Here is a 19,303-nt window from a genome sequence, read left to right as displayed (position 1 = left end):
AGTAGTCAAGGGAGTTTTGGACAAATTTGGAGGACTTGTGTCCTTGTCTGAAGTCTTCACTGTGTGGTTGAGATAAATGTAGCAGAGGAACTGCAATAAATCATTAGAAATTACTAAATATGTTTAGATTTATAAAATACATGTAAGTTGGTCAAATAAAGCATTGGAAATATTTTTTTGTACTTCTTTAATTAAATAAAGGTTAAAAAACATTTACATATCACAAAAAACTCTTTTAGAAATTCTTTTAGACATCTTTTGGGGAACTGTATGTTTTCTTACTTCAGATTTCCAGGGCTGAGGGTTATATTTGGACACCCAGGTTAAGTCAGAACTGTGTTCTCCACTCTGTAACAAACACAAAAGAAACTTAAATTTAATGTCTTAGGTTTATTGCTACACTTTTATAATCAAAACTTATAGTTTTCAGAGAATAAAATTTAGAGCTTATTTAGAGCAGCAGTTAGCTACATGTTCCATTTTGGATGTGTGTTCCCTAATTTCTTTTGTAGCTCCTGAATTTTTTTAAATGCATTTTCTCCACTTTTTCTCCATTTTAGCGCATCCAATTGCCCAATTGCATCATGCTTCCTCTCCGCCTATACCGATCCCTGCTCTGACCGAGAAGATTGAATCTTATCACCCACACATTGATGAGTGTTGTGCCACCTAGCATTGTGTACGGAGAGACACACCCTGAGAGCACTCTTTCCTCATCTCTGTGTAGGCACCTCTAATCAGCCAGCAGAGGTCGTAATTGCACCAGTCTGACAGAGAGAGACCCATATCCGGCTTAGTCCCGCCCATCTGAACAACAGGCCAATCGTTGTTCATGTGGCCGCTCCGCCTCAGCCTCAGCCGGCAAGGCAGATCTGAGATTCGATACGATGTATTCGAGATCTCAGCTCTGGTTGCAGCATGTGTTTTAACCGCTGCGCCACCTGACTTTTTGTTTTAACTACAATACTATCTAGTGAAGGAAGTGGTAACAATGGTAGAATTTTAGTAAACACATGACAATAGACAAGGTCATACCCAGACAAGGCAATGTTACTACAGCTCAGACTTACTGGAAACCAGCAATAATTTACATGTTTATGTGTAAGCATACAGTAAGTAAAAAAACCAAGAAATTGACAGTCAGTCAAGAACACAATGCTGAAAAGCATCAAAAATTACCAGACAGATTTTTACTGTGGGCATACAGAATTGGCTAGGTCATCCAAGCACATTCACACTTTAGCATCAACACTGCAAACTGACATGTGTCTGCTAGAATATAGCCTTATGGGCTGTGGAAGGTAAGGCTCTGGTCTTAGTGGTTAAGGTAAGTCATATATCAACAACATCCAGAAACGCTGACACCTGCTCTGGGCTTAAGCTGGTCTGAAATGGACTGATGCAAAGAGGAAAAATTCTGGGCTCTGACAAGCCTACCTTTTAAACTGTGTTGGCAAATAATAGACATCATGTTCTATGGGCAAAAGTAAAATAATTTTACTGATTGTTACCCGCACAAACTGTCATATAATATGGTGATGTCTTAATGGCAATAGCATGAAAAGGATGATGCAATAGGAAACATGCCCCTTTCCCACAATTTAGACAGCTATAAAATTTAGAATAAGCATACAGTAAAAACATAAATTAGGTGAAATTGTTACGGGAAGGGTGGGTGGTGGACCCAAGAGCAGAGTTCTAGGTTTATTTATTTTTTACAGGTAACTTCTGAATGTGAACTAATATATAATAAAAAATGAGATATGAGATGTAGTGAGTGTGCTTGTGTACTTTTAGTGTTAATGTGTCTGAGGCTGGATTCGAACCAGTAACTCAGGGAACCAGGGAGCTGCACTTTACCACTGCTCTACAGGAGAAGTGGCAAAGCACATGGAAAACCAACCAAAATAACTTAAATCACAAGAAGCTGAACTCTTCTTTTAACACAAATGATCTCAGTCTATAATTATTTTCCTTTGTTTCAGCTTTATTTTATTTTCTCTTTTCTTTTCACTATTCCTTTCTCTTTCTTTTCTCTTTCTTTTCTCTTTCTTTTCTTTTTCTTTTCTTTTCTCCTTTTGCAAGGTACCTTACCGTCTGCCCCTCTACAAAGGTACAGCACTGAGCAAGGTTTGTGTGAGCCTTTTATGCAGCACCCTGCAGGTGTGCCTGATTAGCACTAATCAGTGCTAAGGCTTCTGGGAACTGGAGTTCTGAGAGCTGCTCCCAGCTGCTCTCTTACTGCGCCGCCCCGGCCCCCTACTGGTGGCCGGCGGTATGGCTTGACCTCTTACAGAAATAATACATATCTTGACTTGTATTGAACACCACAAAAAAAATTATGCAACTTAATGGATAATAAAGGATAATACGTTTAGACTGCTCGAAAAAGAATTGGCAAATCCCCCAATCTAAGTGTAGATACATTCAAACAGACTGGTGATTGTATTTAAAACAAAAGGCACAGTATATGCATGCAGGTAAATTAGTGTTTGTGTGTTACCTCTCTTAACACAGTTTTGCAGATTATCTGATCTTTTTGCTGACTGTGACCTACAGAGAAACAAAAAAGAAAAGATTTGTAGCGTTAAATAGTTGCAGTTAAATAATATGGTGGTTTTATTATGCTAAATCAGGAAAAGGCCTGCAGTAAATTGCTGCCACAACACACACTATCACTGTGTGAAAAGGAAAATAAACCAGCTCACAATTCTATCATAAACCTTTGTATTTGACACTGTAATCTGACCAGGGACTGTTTCTGTTTATCTGGCATCCGCAAAACTCGAATCATATATCAAGTCTGCCAAATAATGAATAAATAAGTATGAATGGCGGTGTGCGTAGCACTTTGTATTGTATTTAAATGTATTTAGCTATGTAAACCCAGTCCCTAAAGCCCCAGATAAACAATTCTTGTGCTGATAATGCTTTCAGGGGCAGTTTGAAATGGGGTAGTGAAGACAACAATGTTTTTGTGTGCCATGCACTTTGTGTGATCTTTAGCTTCACAGCTGTTGTTACTCCTGAACTTTTACCACTTCAAAATGACTGGAATAGGATAAGCAGTGCATAAATAAATGGCACTAACCTAGTAATTGAAAGGCGTGTTCACATACTTTCCTCCATGTAGTATTTTTCAGGGAGTAATTACTAGTGTAATTGTACTTCGGTTATACATGCAAACACAAGCCCTTGCCAAAACCCGCAAAGGAAGAGTAGATGCTGCCATTTTTTTCTTTACCTGAACTGTACTATTACACTTTCTCTTCCTGTTCAGTTAACCTATCTGTGGGAATGTTTTGGGGAACGTTTTTCCCTCCAGGTACCACCCCAATAAAACCAAAGTACTACCTCTAAGATCTTACTGGCAGACATACAACACACACTTATACAACAGTAAGTTGTGTGTTTTTCTGGTATGAGTGTATCAGGTGCAGCAGTGTTGTTGGCATTTTCCAATACTGTTTACACTTACTGGCATCTTTATTAGGCACATACACAGATCAGCCATAACATTAAATCTGCCTCCTTGTTTCTACACTCACTGTCCATTTTATCAGCTCCGCTTACCATATAGAAGCACTTTGTAGTTCTACAATTACTGACTGTAGTCCATCTGTTTCTCTGCATGCTTTGTTAGCCCCCTTTCATGCTGGTCTTCAATGGTCAGGACTCTCCCAGGACCACCACAGAGTAGGTATTATTTGGGTGGTGGATCATTCTCAGCACTGCAGTGACACTGACATGGTGGTGGTGTGTTAGTGTGTGTTGTGATGGTATGAGTGGATCAGACACAGCAGCACTGATGGAGTTTTTAAACAACTCACTGTCACTGCTGAACTGAGAATAGTCCACCAACCAAAAATATATCCAGCCAACAGCACCCCGTGGGCAGCATCCTGTGACCACTGATGAAGGTCTAGAAGATGACCAACTCAAACGGCAGCAATAGATGTGTGATCGTCTCTGACTTTACATCTACAAGGTGGACCAACTAGGTGGGAGTGTCTATTAGAGTGGACAGTGAGTGGACACAGTATTTAAAAACTCCAGCAGCGCTGCTGTGTCTGATCCACTCCTATACTCGTGGTGGTCCTGCTGGGGTCCTGACCATTGAAGAACAGGGTGAAAGCAGGCTAAAAAGGTATGTAGAAAAACAGATGGACTACAGTCAGTAATTGTAGAATTACAAAGTGCTTATATATGGTAAGTGGAGCTAATAAAATGGACAGTGAGTGTAGAAACAAGGAGGTGGTTTTAATGTTATGGCTGATCAGTGTATACCCTGTTAGCACTGGTTGTAGGTGAATAGTTAGAGACTAAAGCTTTTTCTCATGCACACTGTGAAGATATAATTACCTTGCAGACCTAAGTGACTTTGTTAAGAGCCAAATCATTATGGCAAGATGACTGAGTTGAAGTATCTCTGAAACAGCAAGATGTGCTCACAGGTAGCTGTGGTGAGTACACCTCAACAGTTGTTCAAGGAGGGACAAGCCATGAACTGCCAAAAGGTTGCTGGGCCAGGGCTCATTGAAACCAGAGGACTAAAAATGATATGTTAGGTGAGTGAGCCTGGAAGGTAAACTGCTGGAAGTACACAGATTTGCACACCCATGAGAACAAATGTTTGGTTTGTAAAAGTGTGGGCGCCACAACAATGGAAACTGTAAAGCAGTCCAAATAGGCATTACAGTGTAAAAACAGTATTAGAAGCATTTAATTTAATTCTAATTCTTCATTCACAATGCGTGGAGTCAAAGACTATAAGATTTTCCTGCTATTATAAATTTGAAAGCGAGTGACCATTGTTGTTAATTACCAAACTGGGTTATAACAGATCTACGACAGAGTAGTGTTGGCTCAGTGTTTATGTTAGCGGATTAGTAATTGATAGGTAGATGGCTTAAGCCCCACCACTGCTATGTTTCCATTATTAACTCTTCAGGCCCTTAACCTTTAAACGTTTGGATGGTATTTGGTAAAAAAAAGTCACTTTGGCTACAAGCATTTTCTGAATGCTGTATTTCTACTTGTAGTAAAGTAGTTAGTCTTATCTTGTTACTGAGGCGCACGAGTTACAGAGCAGTCTATTATGCTAACCCACTATTGGTGCTATTGGCCAGCTGGGCATCCAAACAGACATGATAGTTTGATAGTTAAAGCCCCACCACCTCGAAGTTGCCACTGCCAATGGCAAAATGAAACATCGGGCACTAGAACAATTACCTTTAAAGGCAAATCTTCATCTTTACAGCACATACACTGCTGTTCAGCTAGTAAAAAAAGATTTGTGTCCAAAAGTTGCACACTAGCATTTGACAAGAATGGATTTTGATCAGATAAAGAAACAGTCCATGGCAGCAATTCAGCTTGTCATGTTTGGAGAAAGAAGTGTTGTGCATACAATCTCAGAAACACATAACAGGGGTTTTATTCTTACATTCAAGCATCAGCTTCTTATGTTGACTTAAACCTGTGTTTAAAATACCTGCAAACTGTTTTTTTTTTTGGCGGTTTTTGGATTATTTCCTCTTAGTGTAAGGTGACAGTTTGGTTTTTTATTTCCTTTTCTCCTTCGGCAAAGAAGTCCTAGTTTCAGCTATTGTGTAAATAATTAATAAACTTAATAATATATCTAAATATCTAAATAATTAATCAAATTAATAAACTGGATCATAAAATCCATGATCTGAAAGTATCCTGGTATCCTAATGGGTGCATTCAAACTAGTCATATTTACTGGGGCACAAATAAGAACTTAAGAGGACATGTAATATTCAAACAAGCAATGTAGAACATGTTATCATTGCTAAAAAACAACACTCCATCAAGCTCTCCGTTGTTTACTATTTAAATGACTTGTGTTGCACCTTTGAGTTTCACCTCTGAAAAGTGGTGCGTGTTAAATTGTCTTTTCAAAAACAGACTTCTCAGGTTTCCCTTTCTCCAACTGCCTTTGACAAAGTTATGAATAAGAACAATCCAGCAAAGGGCAAGGTAAAGCAGCTGTTAAAGTGCTAAAGTGTAATAGGAACACCTGCCATGGAGATTGGCATGGGTGGACCGTTAAAGGATCCTGCCCTTCAGCTATTTATGACTGACAGAAGGATAATGGAGGCACAGATGATCGACAAGTCAGTTCCTCTAATTTGGCATCACCAGTGCCTCCGTGAGCATTAATTCACTCCAGGTGAAAGTTTTTCTATTTATTACAGTTTCTTTCTCACAGATTTGCCAGCTCCTCTGTTTAAAACATACGCTCAATCTGGTCTGGTTTTTCACCAGCGCAGATGCCGGCACTCTTTACTTTTTCATGGGATCCATTAGGATTCATGCTGAGCACGGGCTACGCTATTGCTGTCCCCGGCTTTCTTTACTCTTTTTGTTGCAGGTGGCTGGAGCAGCTTGCCATATTATGACAGCCAGTTTTTAGTTCTGCTCTATCACTTTTCTATTGACCTTCTCCACTGCGGGCTGCAGATGTTTTTGTGTCTTTTATTTGTACCTTTTTTGTTTCTTATATTTTATTTACCCCATTTTGTTTGTGGCTTTTTGGCCACAGTCTTAATCAAACCTGCTTAGGCATCCTGCAGATTGAGTTCATTTTCAATTCTTGTGTGCTTTGACCTAAAGGGCACACATTTCCACACTTCTGAAGAGCATTCACAGAAGAACAGAGCCTGTTACAGCTGTAAAGGGGACGGTCACTCCATATGGTTTTGGGTCATGGTTTTGGAATAAGAAATTCAAGAAGTTCATGGTCAGGCTTTCTCATACTTTTGGCCATTTATTGTATATAGGTATGGGTAAAAATCTCGACATTCAACTTAAATGTTATAAACAGTTTAAAATATGATGTAAAAAGTTAACAGTGGTTCTACTCGTTCTGTCAGTTTTTATATATGCACACAAAGCGTATAAGAATGCAAGGGGTTTTTTTTGGTAGGTTTCAGATTTAAACAATTATTTAGAAGGGACGATAAAATAAAACAACAATAAACTTAACCCTCTTATAATTGGGAATTTGCCTGTGTTTAAAATTAATCACATTCAAATTTGTGTTAAATATGAGTCAGTGACACATGCCATCAATTAAAGTGACTCTCCCCTTATGGTAGGATTATCCTGACCTTAACTTAGTTGCATCTTACAGCAAAAGCCATGGTTCACAAAGAGCTTACAAAGAGCTTAAAGGAATCTCACTGTTAAAATGTTTCAGGGCATTACATGGCATCAGGGCATTACATATACAGTGTATCACAAAAGTGAGTACACCCCTCACATTTCTGCAAATATTTCATTATATATTTTCATGGGACAACACTATAGACATGAAACTTGGATATAACTTAGAGTAGTCAGTGTACAGCTTGTATAGCAGTGTAGATTTACTGTCTTCTGAAAATAACTCAACACACAGCCATTAATGTCTAAATAGCTGGCAACATAAGTGAGTACACCCCACAGTGAACATGTCCAAATTGTGCCCAAATGTGTCGTTGTCCCTCCCTGGTGTCATGTGTCAAGGTCCCAGGTGTAAATGGGGAGCAGGGCTGTTAAATTTGGTGTTTTGGGTACAATTCTCTCATACTGGCCACTGGATATTCAACATGGCACCTCATGGCAAAGAACTCTCTGAGGATGTGAGAAATAGAATTGTTGCTCTCCACAAAGATGGCCTGGGCTATAAGAAGATTGCTAACACCCTGAAACTGAGCTACAGCATGGTGGCCAAGGTCATACAGCGGTTTTCCAGGACAGGTTCCACTCGGAACAGGCTTCGCCAGGGTCGACCAAAGAAGTTGAGTCCACGTGTTCGGCGTCATATCCAGAGGTTGGCTTTAAAAAATAGACACGAGTGCTGCCAGCATTGCTGCAGAGGTTGAAGACGTGGGAGGTCAGCCTGTCAGTGCTCAGACCATACGCCGCACACTGCATCAACTCGGTCTGCATGGTCGTCATCCCAGAAGGAAGCTGACGCACAAAAAAGCCAGCAAACAGTTTGCTGAAGACAAGCAGTCCAAGAACATGGATTACTGGAATGCCCTGTGGTCTGACGAGACCAAGATAAACTTGTTTGGCTCAGATGGTGTCCAGCATGTGTGTCGGCGCCCTGGTGAGAAGTACCAAGACAACTGTATCTTGCCTACAGTTAAGCATGGTGGTGGTAGCATCATGGTCTTGGGCTGCATGAGTGTTGCTGGCACTGGGGAGCTGCGGTTCATTGAGGGAAACATGAATTCCAACATGTACTGTGACATTCTGAAACAGAGCATGATCCCCTCCCTTCGAAAACTGGGCCTCATGGCAGTTTTCCAACAGGATAACGACCCCAAACACAACCTCCAAGATGACAACTGCCTCGCTGAGGAAGCTGAAGGTAAAGGTGATGGACTAAACCCAATTGAGCACCTGTGGCGCATCCTCAAGTGGAAGGTGGAGGAGTTCAAGGTGTCTAACATCCACCAGCTCCGTGATGTCATCATGGAGGAGTGGAAGAGGATTCCAGTAGCAACCTGTGCAGCTCTGGTGAATTCCATGCCCAGGAGGGTTAAGGCAGTGCTGGATAATAATGGTGGTCACACAAAATATTGACACTTTGGGCACAATTTGGACATGTTCACTGTGGGGTGTACTCACTTATGTTGCCAGCCATTTAGACATTAATGGCTGTGTGTTGAGTTATTTTCAGAAGACAGTAAATCTACACTGCTATACAAGTTGTACACTGACTACTCTAAGTTATATCCAAGTTTCATGTCTATAGTGTTGTCCCATGAAAAGATATAATGAAATATTTGCAGAAATGTGAGGAATGTACTCACTTTTGTGATACACTGTACCATGGAACACAGTGAAGACAAGTGGATAAAATATAGAACAATAGTGACATAACCCACAACTGGACATCCATAAAAATTACAAGAAAATACCACTGTACAGTATATCCACTGTATGTAACATAAACATAAAACATAAAGCTGTATTAATATCAGTTTCCTTTGTATGTTTTGGCTTGGTCCACTATTTTGTAAAAATTGCAAATAAAATTGATTTTATCGTACATATATATAGATACACATATGAGGTTAGGGCTGGGTATCGCCAGTAATTTCCTGGATCGATTCGATTCCGATTCACAAGGTCCCGATTCGATTCGATCTTCGATTTTCGATTCAATTTCGATTCAACACATTTAGGCATATTTGAGTTACATTAACAGGTTTTGTTTAAATATGTACAGATGTTCAGAGAACAAATGTGATAATTGTACAAAGAACACTCATTATTAAAAATATTTGTGTATTTTGTTTACATAAATAATTAATCCAAAACAGAAAACAGTAACATTCATTTTTTATTATTATTTTATATATCTGACACGCTACAAAATTGTAAATGTAATGTAAACATACACCTGGCTGTTGAACAGCTTATGCCAAGTTTACACTACACGACACTCTGATTAACACCTGGTCGCTGTAATGTTCACACTACACGACTGATCGGCGATGGGGGGTTTTACACTACACCATCTATCACCAGGGGGAATCACAGGCGAGCTTCTCTGGTCTCCAAAACTACGTTTTGTCACGAAAACACACGTGAGAAGTGATGAAAGGTTTAATGATACCACGTCCAAACATGCACATCAACAAGTAGCGAGAGATCAAAGTTTGTGCGCTGATGAAATAAATGAATCTGAGTGGATTTGGCAACACGAGCAGCATGGCTTGTTCTATAGTGAATTGGAGGTTAATAAATATTTTGTTTTGTAGAGAACGATCAGGTCAGAAATACTGTAAAACTCGCGTGTGCTGATGTATTCTGACAGAAACTATATTGCGCTCCACCACCTGTTTACAACCTCTCCCCTGTGTTTCCCCTCGCTGTTTCACACATTGATTGAGAGCCGAGTTTTGATCGCAGAGCGAACACCGAGTTCCTCCCGAATCCAGCACCGACCCGTCACCGAGCGAAAATCAGTGCAAAAAGTTGTGAAGTAGTCATAACTTGAGCTTCTGCCATGCTAAACTGATGTGCAGGTCAGATCTCGTTGCATGAAAAAACACTGGCTGGTCACGCAAAATTAAAGGGGGTAACAGATTTCCGTGTGCACCGTAAAAAGGGGCGTATTTAAAAGATCGATCTCGCGTTCATATGAATCAATATCGGATCGTTCAAATAAAGATCGATTCGAATCGAAAAATCTATTTTATAAACCCACCCCTATATGAGGTTGGATTTCAAAATACAGTGTTCACAGCTCGTGTAACATTATGTAAATGTTTGGAAACCTCCTTCTGAGGTCTTGCTTGGTGATTTTCCAAATGAAAATAAGTGAACACATTCTCTACAGGGAACAAACGTCTGCACAATTCCAGGCATAATTACTGTTTTTATCATGATTTCTTTATTTCACAATTAACAAAATACATTTGCATTAGTGGTCTTGTACTTTTGGCCACCAATGTACTTTATTGTCCAAAACAAAGTAGAACAGTAGAAAAGTTAGTTTTGCTGTATTTGGAAGCTATTTTAAAGCTCAACTAGTCAATACAAATTCCCTCCAAATATGTGCTTGTTGTGCTTGACACCACAACATGGAGAAATCATGCAACAGAATAAGTATAATATAATAATTATGCTTTTTTAGATTGTATTTTCTAGAGCTGAGATCCAGGGTCATGCTATTTCTCGGTTGGGTGATAAAGCATAATTAAAATTAAATGAAAACTAAGTGGTCTCCTGTTAATGTCAGGAGAAAACCCTAACTGTCACTTTATTCTGAGAGAAAATTTCTCTAAATAATTGAATGTAATCACTAATGCCCACTAATCACCATTAGTTACTTTAGGCTAACACTTATAAAGGTGTAAGATACATAATGCTATTTTAAGTCCCGTTGAATTTGCCAAATGCCTAAAATGTAAATGTTCATCATAACTACTGTTTAATATCAGGATAAAATTTTTAACTCTTTTAAATGTTATGTTGCATTATACACATTTTATAGCTTTATGTTGCATTATACAACTATACTGTTCAATAATAAAAAAAAAAGTTAAAAGTAACTAAGAGCCAATCTGACTTTGGTAAATGTATGAAATGTTAATTCAGGCCAACAATGTTAGAAAACAGCTTGGTCCTTCTCTGCAGTTGTTGACAAGTCTGAATGTTTTTACACATGCAAATTTTAGGTAAATCAGAAACTAAAGTAAGAGTTAAGATAGACTGTGCATTGCGTAACTACTGAAATGCACACACCCTCTCTGACATCAGGTTACCATTTTTATACTAAATTACATTTTATGTTGGTATGTTTACGTATGTTTCTTACATTTACTTTTACGTCATGACAGGCTTTCATGTTTTGTCTGATCCACTTCATTTTGTTTGTTAATATACCTCCATCCCTGCATTTCAGGCCTGCAACACATTCCAGAAAAAGTTGGAATGGGGCAATTTAGGGCTAGTAATGAGGTAAAAAAAACTAAAACATTATGTGATTTTAAACAGGTGTCAACAGTGATTGTAAACCTGATTTGGAACAAAAGCTGGTTTGAGGAGCAAAGATGATCAGAGGATCTCCAGTTTGTCAACAAATGCATAAGAAAAGTATTGAAATATTTAAAATCAATGTACCTCAAAGAAAGATTAAATGGGGATTAGCATAATCTCCCTCTGCAGTACATAATATCATTAAATGATTTGTGAAGGAATGTGGAGGAATTTCAGTGCTTAAAGGCCAAGGACGCAAGCCTAAGATGACCACACGTGTTTATCAATAGCTGATATAACCACATGGGTGAGCGATTACTTTGGAAAACCTTTGTCAAGCACTACAATACAGAGTTACATTCACAAATTCCACTTAAAACTTTACTGTGCAAAAAAGAAGCCTTATGTTAACCATGTCCAGAAGCGGGGGCATCTAGGATGGACCATCACTAAATTACTAAATTACATCTTATGTTAGTAAATAATTACAGTAAAACTCAATAAGTACAACCCTGAATGAACTTCTGAAAAAGTTTGTAAAACTTTGACTTGCAGACAGTATGAACCCAATATATTTCATAGTTTGCCTGATCCATTTCATTTTATTTCCTGCATTTCAGGCCTGCAGCACAATCCAAAAAAGTTGGGACAGTAAAGCATTTACCACTTTGTAATGCTGCCATTTATTCTTACAACACTTAAAATATGATTTGGCTCCGGGGATACCAAGCAATGAAGTGTTTGTCTTAAGGTTTGCCTTAAGATGTGCAGCAGTACGGGGTTGTCATTGTCGCATTTTATGGTTCAAAATTCTCCACACATTCTCTATTTGGGACGGGTCAAGTCTGCAGGCAGGCCAGTAAATTACCTGTAACCTTTTATTCCACAGCCAGGCCTACATAATGTGTGCAGCATGTTGTTTTGCACTGTCCTGATAAAAAATGCATGGATGTCCCTGAAAAAGATGTCATCTTCAAGGCAGCATATGCTGCTCTAAAATCTCAGTGTACTTTTCTGCATTAATGCTGCCATTATTGAAGTGGAAATTACCTTTGCCAAGGGCACTGACTCAACCCTAAACCCTGACAGACCCTGGCTTTTGGACTTGTTGCTGATAACAGTCTTGATGGGCATTTTCGTCTTTGATCCGGAGCACATGGCGTCCTTTTCTTCAAAAATACAGGTTCGTCTGACCCTAACACATGTTTCCACTGTGTGATGGTCCATCCCAGATGGCCCTGAGCACAGAAAACTTGACACCACTCTTAGACATAATTAACATAAGGTTTCTATTTCACACAGTAAAGTTTTAAGTGGCATATGAAAATGTAATTTTGTATTGTAGTGTTTGCCAATGTAATCCCTTGCCCATGTGGTTATATCAGCTATTGTTAAATGGCAGTCATAATTGCAGTTTGGAGATCCATCATGGTCAGCCTTAGCTTGCGGCCTAGCCCTTTACGCACTGAAATTCTTCCAGATTCTTTGCATCATTTAATGCTATTATGCACTGTAGAGAAAGAATAATCCAAATTCCCTCTGAACTTTTTTGAGGTACATCGTTTGTAAACATTTCAATACTTTTCTCAGGCATCTGTTGGCAAACTATAAATCCTCTGCCCATCTTTGCTTCTAAAAAACTCAGCCTTTCATGGATTCAGCATTTGTTTCAAATCATGATTACAATCACCTATTGACATCACCTGTATGAAATGAAATCACATCATGATTCAGTTTTTTCTCTCATTACTAGCCCTAATTTAGTCCTAACTTTTTTTGGAATGCGTTGCAGGCCTGAAATGCAAAAATAGATGTAAATTAACAAATAAAATAAAGCTTACCAAACAAAACATGAAAGATCTTGGGTTTATACTATCTGCAACCAAATAAAAGTCAAAGTAAATGTAAGAAACACTGCATTTTTACTTGCATTTTGCATACTGTCCCAACCTCAACCAGATGTTGAGTTTGCATTTTGCAAAAACAAAGAGAAAAAAACATCAATGCCAGTTGAGTTTGCTGGACACACAGCTAGCTCAGTAGCACAAGCTTTCTGCACAAAGGGTACAGGATGAAACTTATGTCATCTCAAGGATTCCATTGGTAGTGAGCAAAGGAGATCATTCCCTATTTACTGTGTGGTACTCACTCTGCCAGTTGTGCCACCTTTATGCCCTTTTTGTTATGTGTGGTATTATTATTTATAATAATATTAATAAATTATATCCATAATTCGCATATTTCAAGGGCATCACAGTAAAGGGACTCATAAATTGAGTGCCACAGAACAATAGAGGTTTAAAGAATCTGGGTTTAATTCTTGCCTGCCTAACTAACGTTTAAATAAAGCAGCTTTATGTTGTTGTAAACACTAAGAGAGTACATTTACAAAACTAATTTGATTAATAAAGTATAAAAGAAATTGGAAACGATATTTAGAATTTGTAATTTTATTAATAGTAAAAATAATGGTCAAAACCACCTTGCTCCTTTTTTGCAGTTGTTGGTAAGTAGGTAAGTTTTACACATGCAAACTGTGAGTAAATCATGACCTAAAAGGAGGTATTTAAATGCACTGTAGTTTGTGAAACACTCCTGAAACACACATCCACAATCTGCTTTCCAGAAACTATTTTTATACTAGTTAAGTTTTCAGACCTCAGTAATGTAAAGAAAGCAAGTTCATAACAGTTTTTTGTAAGTCTTGAAAGGTTTTGAAAGTTTTTTAAAGTGTGCAACTGAAACCTTTCCTTAAAAACTTTTCTCTTCCACTCTTTTGGCATGGTCAATAATTATTTTTTTGCTCCCAGCTGCCTTTAAGATATTACAAGCACTGTTTGCAACTGCAAGTGGTCCTATGCACTGCACTGGTTTTCATCCTTTATCGTTACTGTTTTTGTTCAGATGATTATTTAATCAGGACCTCATTAAATAGAATGAGGTGTGCCTGTACTGGAATTTAATAGATGCTGGAATGGAATGTACAGAGATGCTGATTAAATAAAATATTCGTGGTGTCATATTTTCTCAGACCTGTGTATATGTATGTTTTTATACAGTGCTGTGAAAAGTATTTCCCCGTTTGTTTCAGAACCTTTACGAAATGTTAATACAAGATAAAGACAACATGATTAAACACAAAATGCAGCTTTAACTGATCATCCTATAAATTGAAAGGATTACTTCACCTATGTAAAAAAAATTGCCCCCATAAAACTAATAAATGGTTGTGCCACCCTTGGTAGTAACTACCACAACATTTTTAATAACTTGAGATGGGGTTTTTCAGTGGTGCTATCGGACGGTCAGGCATATGGCCAAAAGTGTGTGGACACCCCATTGCCACTCTAATGATTTTAGTTATTTCTGCCACATCAGTTGCTAACAGGTTAGGGCTGGGCAGTATGACCAAAAATGTGTATCACGGTATTATTTTAATATTCTGACGGTTTCACAGTATATCACTGTATGTTTTTTTTGTATTACTGGGACTGTCTGTGGCTTATTCTACTGTCATAACTAAATAGAATATAAACAGTTTTAATTTCACCATGTATATAATGAAGGTTTGAGTACTATAAGCTTGCTTGGCCCCACAAAATGACACAATACAGTGTATCACAAAAGTAAGTACACCCCTCACATTTCTGCAGATATTTAAGTATATCTTTTCATGGGACAACACTGACAAAATGACACTTTGACACAATGAAAAGTAGTCTGTGTGCAGCTTATATAACAGTGTAAATTTATTATTCCCTCAAAATAACTCAATATACAGCCATTAATGTCTAAACCACCGGCAACAAAAGTGAGTACACCCCTAAGAGACTACACCCCTAAATGTCCAAATTGAGCACTGCTTGTCATTTTCCCTCCAAAATGTCATGTGATTTGTTAGTGTTACTAGGTCTCAGGTGTGCATAGGGAGCAGGTGTGTTCAATTTAGTAGTACAGCTCTCACACTCTCTCATACTGGTCACTGAAAGTTCCAACATGGCACCTCATGGCAAAGAACTCTCTGAGGATCTTAAAAGATGAATTGTTGCGCTACATGAAGATGGCCAAGGCTACAAGAAGATTGCCAACACCCTGAAACTGAGCTGCAGCACAGTGGCTAAGATCATCCAGCGTTTTAAAAGAGCAGGGTCCACTCAGAACAGACCTCGCGTTGGTCGTCCAAAGAAGCTGAGTGCACGTGCTCAGCGTCACATCCAACTGCTGTCTTTGAAAGATAGGCGCAGGAGTGCTGTCAGCATTGCTGCAGAGATTGAAAAGGTGGGGGGTCAGCCTGTCAGTGCTCAGACCATACGCCGCACACTACATCAAATTGGTCTGCATGGCTGTCACCCCAGAAGGAAGCCTCTTCTGAAGTCTCTACACAAGAAAGCCCGCAAACAGTTTTCTGAAGACATGTCAACAAAGGACATGGATTACTGGAACCATGTCCTATGGTCTGATGAGACCAAGATTAATTTGTTTGGTTCAGATGGTCTCAAGCATGTGTGGCGGCAATCAGGTGAGGAGTACAAAGATAAGTGTGTCATGCCTACAGTCAAGCATGGTGGTGGGAATGCCATGGTCTGGGGCTGCATGGGTGCAGCAAGTGTTGGGGAGTTACATTTCATTGAGGGACACATGAACTCCAATATGTACTGTGAAATACTGAAGCAGAGCATGATCCCCTTCCTCTGGATACTGGGTCGCAGGGCAGTGTTCCAGCATGATAATGACCCCAAACACACCTCTAAGACGACCACTGCTTTATTGAAGAGGCTGAGGGTAAAGGTGATGGACTGGCCAAGCATGTCTCCAGACCTAAACCCAATAGAACATCTTTGGGGCATCCTCAAGCGGAAGGTGGAGGAGCGCAAAGTCTCGAATATCCGCCAGCTCCGTGATGTCGTCATGGAGGAGTGGAAAAGCATTCCAGTGGCAACCTGTGAAGCTCTGGTAAACTCCATGCCCAGGAGAGTTAAGGCAGTTCTGGGAAATAATGGTGGCCACACAAAATATTGACACTTCAGGAACTTTCACTAAGGGGTGTACTCACTTTTGTTGCCGGTGGTTTAGACATTAATGGCTGTATATTGAGTTATTTTGAGGGAAGAATAAATTTACACTGTTATATAAGCTGCACACAGACTACTTTTCATTGTGTCAAAGTGTCATTTTGTCAGTGTTGTCCCATGAAAAGATATACTTAAATATCTGCAGAAATGTGAGGGGTGTACTCACTTTTGTGATACACTGTATATGATGGAATCAGTACGCCTGAAACAGTTGCAATAAATACAGTTTTTATTGTTTATTTGATATTTAAGTATTGTACAATTACCCTTACCCTTTACCTGACCTAAAGTATTTTCGCCCCGTAAGACAAACCTGGAATCCAGTGTTTTAATTACTGCTCTGAAAGCTTCTTTCTCGACTGTCTATAGAGGAATATTATATGATTTGCTGCCTACTGAAGCCTACAGCTGTTGGATTAACTTGCTACGGTATGGCAGTATTTAAAAAATCCATACAGTATGAGGAATCAAAGACAGTATACACCGAATGTACCGGCATACCGCCCAGCCCTGTAACAGGTGTGTCATTTTTAGATATAAATAACACATGTCAAACTCAAGCCCCGCAGGCCAAATCCGGCCTGCCATGTCATTTTATGTGGCCCGCGAGAGCTTTAAAGACATATGATTGTCTTAAAATACACTGTAAAATCGTACATAAACTGCATCTCCCACAATGCATGCATGTGACCCGCAAGGTGACCGCATCCCGCCACTTGATGGCAGTGTTTCCACATCAGCGTTTAACTGAGGCGGTTTTACAGCAAGAAATATTTACAAATAATCCCAAAATGTACAAGAAGAGAAAATTGAAGCAGAGGGAGAAAATTTTATGAAAGATGGGAAAGTAAATAAAAGGTGGTTATGAGGTTGTGTCTGTGGTAAAGGGGTACAATATAAATATAGATATAAATTATAAATATTTAGTATAAATTTGGCATTTTGACACCAAACACAGAATTTAGCCTCCAGGAAAAACAACAAATTGTTTAAGAATTAAAAGGCAATTGGCACCAAGGTGGCACAGCGGGATATTCCTGCTTGCACACCAGCACCGAGCTTTTGAACTCCTCGGTTCGAAACTCGGTGCTGCCACCGGTCGGCTGGGCGCCATCTAGCGGGCATAATTGGCAGTGCCTGCAGCAGATATTAGTTGGCCACCGTATCTGCAGGGTGGGGGCCGGACTATGTGTGGGTGGGTGGGTTTTCATACGCTGTGTAGGGACCCTGATTGGTGGAAGAGGAGGGCTGTACACGTGGCTGAAGAGACGTGTACAGCGACGTGCTCTCCTTGGATGCAATCTGGTATCCCTCAGCAGCGGAAGACATAATTAAGTGCGCTAAATCGGGAGAAAAATGGGGAGAAAAGGCAAAAAAAATAAAAACGAATTAAAAGGCAGACTGCAATCACAGCAGGATACCTTACAAGTGGCCCTTTGCGGGCCACCATAATGCAGATGTGGCCCTCGGTGAAAATGAGTTTGACACCCCTGATATAAATGATATGCTTTTAACATTGTGACAAGAGTTTGGGGAAATCTGCTTTTCCTTTCTAAGCACAAAACAAGACATGGTTTGACTGGTTGTGTGCAAAGCACAGAGCCCTGATCTTAACTCAACTAATGACTTTTGGGATGAATTACACTTAGATTGTGAGCCTGGCCTTCTCTGCCTGACCTCATTGACCCTATTGACTAAATAGGCTCAATTCTCCAGTCTTATAGAAAGGCTTCCCAACAGATTGCATGATATTAAAGCTACAAAGGACAGATAAAGCAAGTCGGTATAAATGTCAATAGTTGTGGAGCAGGATGTCCAGCTAGCTGATGGTCATGTCTCCCAATACTTTAGTCGATATAGTGTATAAAGGCTTAACAGACATGTAATAATGCAGAACTAAACTTACTGGTGGCGACGAACTCCAGATAAGCAGCAATGGCAGCGATTATGAACACAGCACCGAGCAGCAGGTATTTACCGTTCCGCTTGATTTTCCTCAGCGGGAAGAACGGCACCATCGTCCCAACAACTCGCTCTCGAGTCTCGCGTTCATCTGCGACTATTGAGTTAAGTGGAAATAAAAACAGCTTAGCATATTCCCGCAAACCAGCGTGTTTATCACAGACACAGACTTACTGAATCTTGTGCACCCAGCACAGAGCCTCTAAAGTGCAGTGCTGAACTTACAGTTAACTAAGAAAAGCTCCGGTTCCGCGTCGACTCTCGCTACTGAACTTCAATTCTCTGATTTACAGGTTGGTTGGAGACCACACCCAGGTAGTTGTCACACAGGTAAAACACCTACCTACTTTACCTGCACTCCAACCACATACGCTGTACAAGGGTGGATAAGGAACACTTACACTGCACATGCAATATAGCATGGAAGTCACTGTTGCTGTGTCCTAAACAGATAGATAGATAGATAGATAGATAGATAGATAGATAGATAGATAGATAGATAGATAGATAGATAGATAGATAGATAGATAGATAGATAGATAGATAGATAGATAGATAGATAGATAGATAGGTACAGTAGATAGATAGATAGATAGATAGATAGATAGATAGATAGATAGATAGATAGATAGATAGATAGATAGGTACAGTAGATAGATAGATAGATAGATAGATAAGTAGATAGATAGATAGATAGATAGATAGATAGATAGATAGATAGATAGATAGATAGATAGATAGATAGGTACAGTAGATAGATA

The 19,303-nt window shown here is 39.3% G+C and overlaps 1 protein-coding gene across 1 annotated transcript in view; it reads right to left on the bottom strand.

Annotated features, from left to right (window-relative positions):
- b4galnt3b (beta-1,4-N-acetyl-galactosaminyl transferase 3b) overlaps positions 1 to 18,598 on the bottom strand; it is a 47,388-nt gene extending 28,790 nt beyond the window's left edge. The window contains exons 1-3 of the mRNA XM_063005069.1: positions 18,478 to 18,598; positions 2,504 to 2,553; positions 283 to 348 (exon numbers count right to left, since the gene is read on the bottom strand). Of these exons, the coding sequence (XP_062861139.1) occupies positions 283 to 348; positions 2,504 to 2,553; positions 18,478 to 18,598 (237 nt within the window). The remainder of the gene's footprint in view (positions 1 to 282; positions 349 to 2,503; positions 2,554 to 18,477) is intronic.
- Positions 18,599 to 19,303: the final 705 nt, after the last annotated feature.

The sequence above is a fragment of the Trichomycterus rosablanca genome, chromosome 11, assembly GCF_030014385.1.
Source record: "Trichomycterus rosablanca isolate fTriRos1 chromosome 11, fTriRos1.hap1, whole genome shotgun sequence".
In the NCBI taxonomy this organism is placed as follows: domain Eukaryota; kingdom Metazoa; phylum Chordata; class Actinopteri; order Siluriformes; family Trichomycteridae; genus Trichomycterus; species Trichomycterus rosablanca.
The sequence above is the reverse complement of the archived record's forward strand: the minus strand, read 5'-3'. Positions and strand labels throughout refer to the sequence as shown.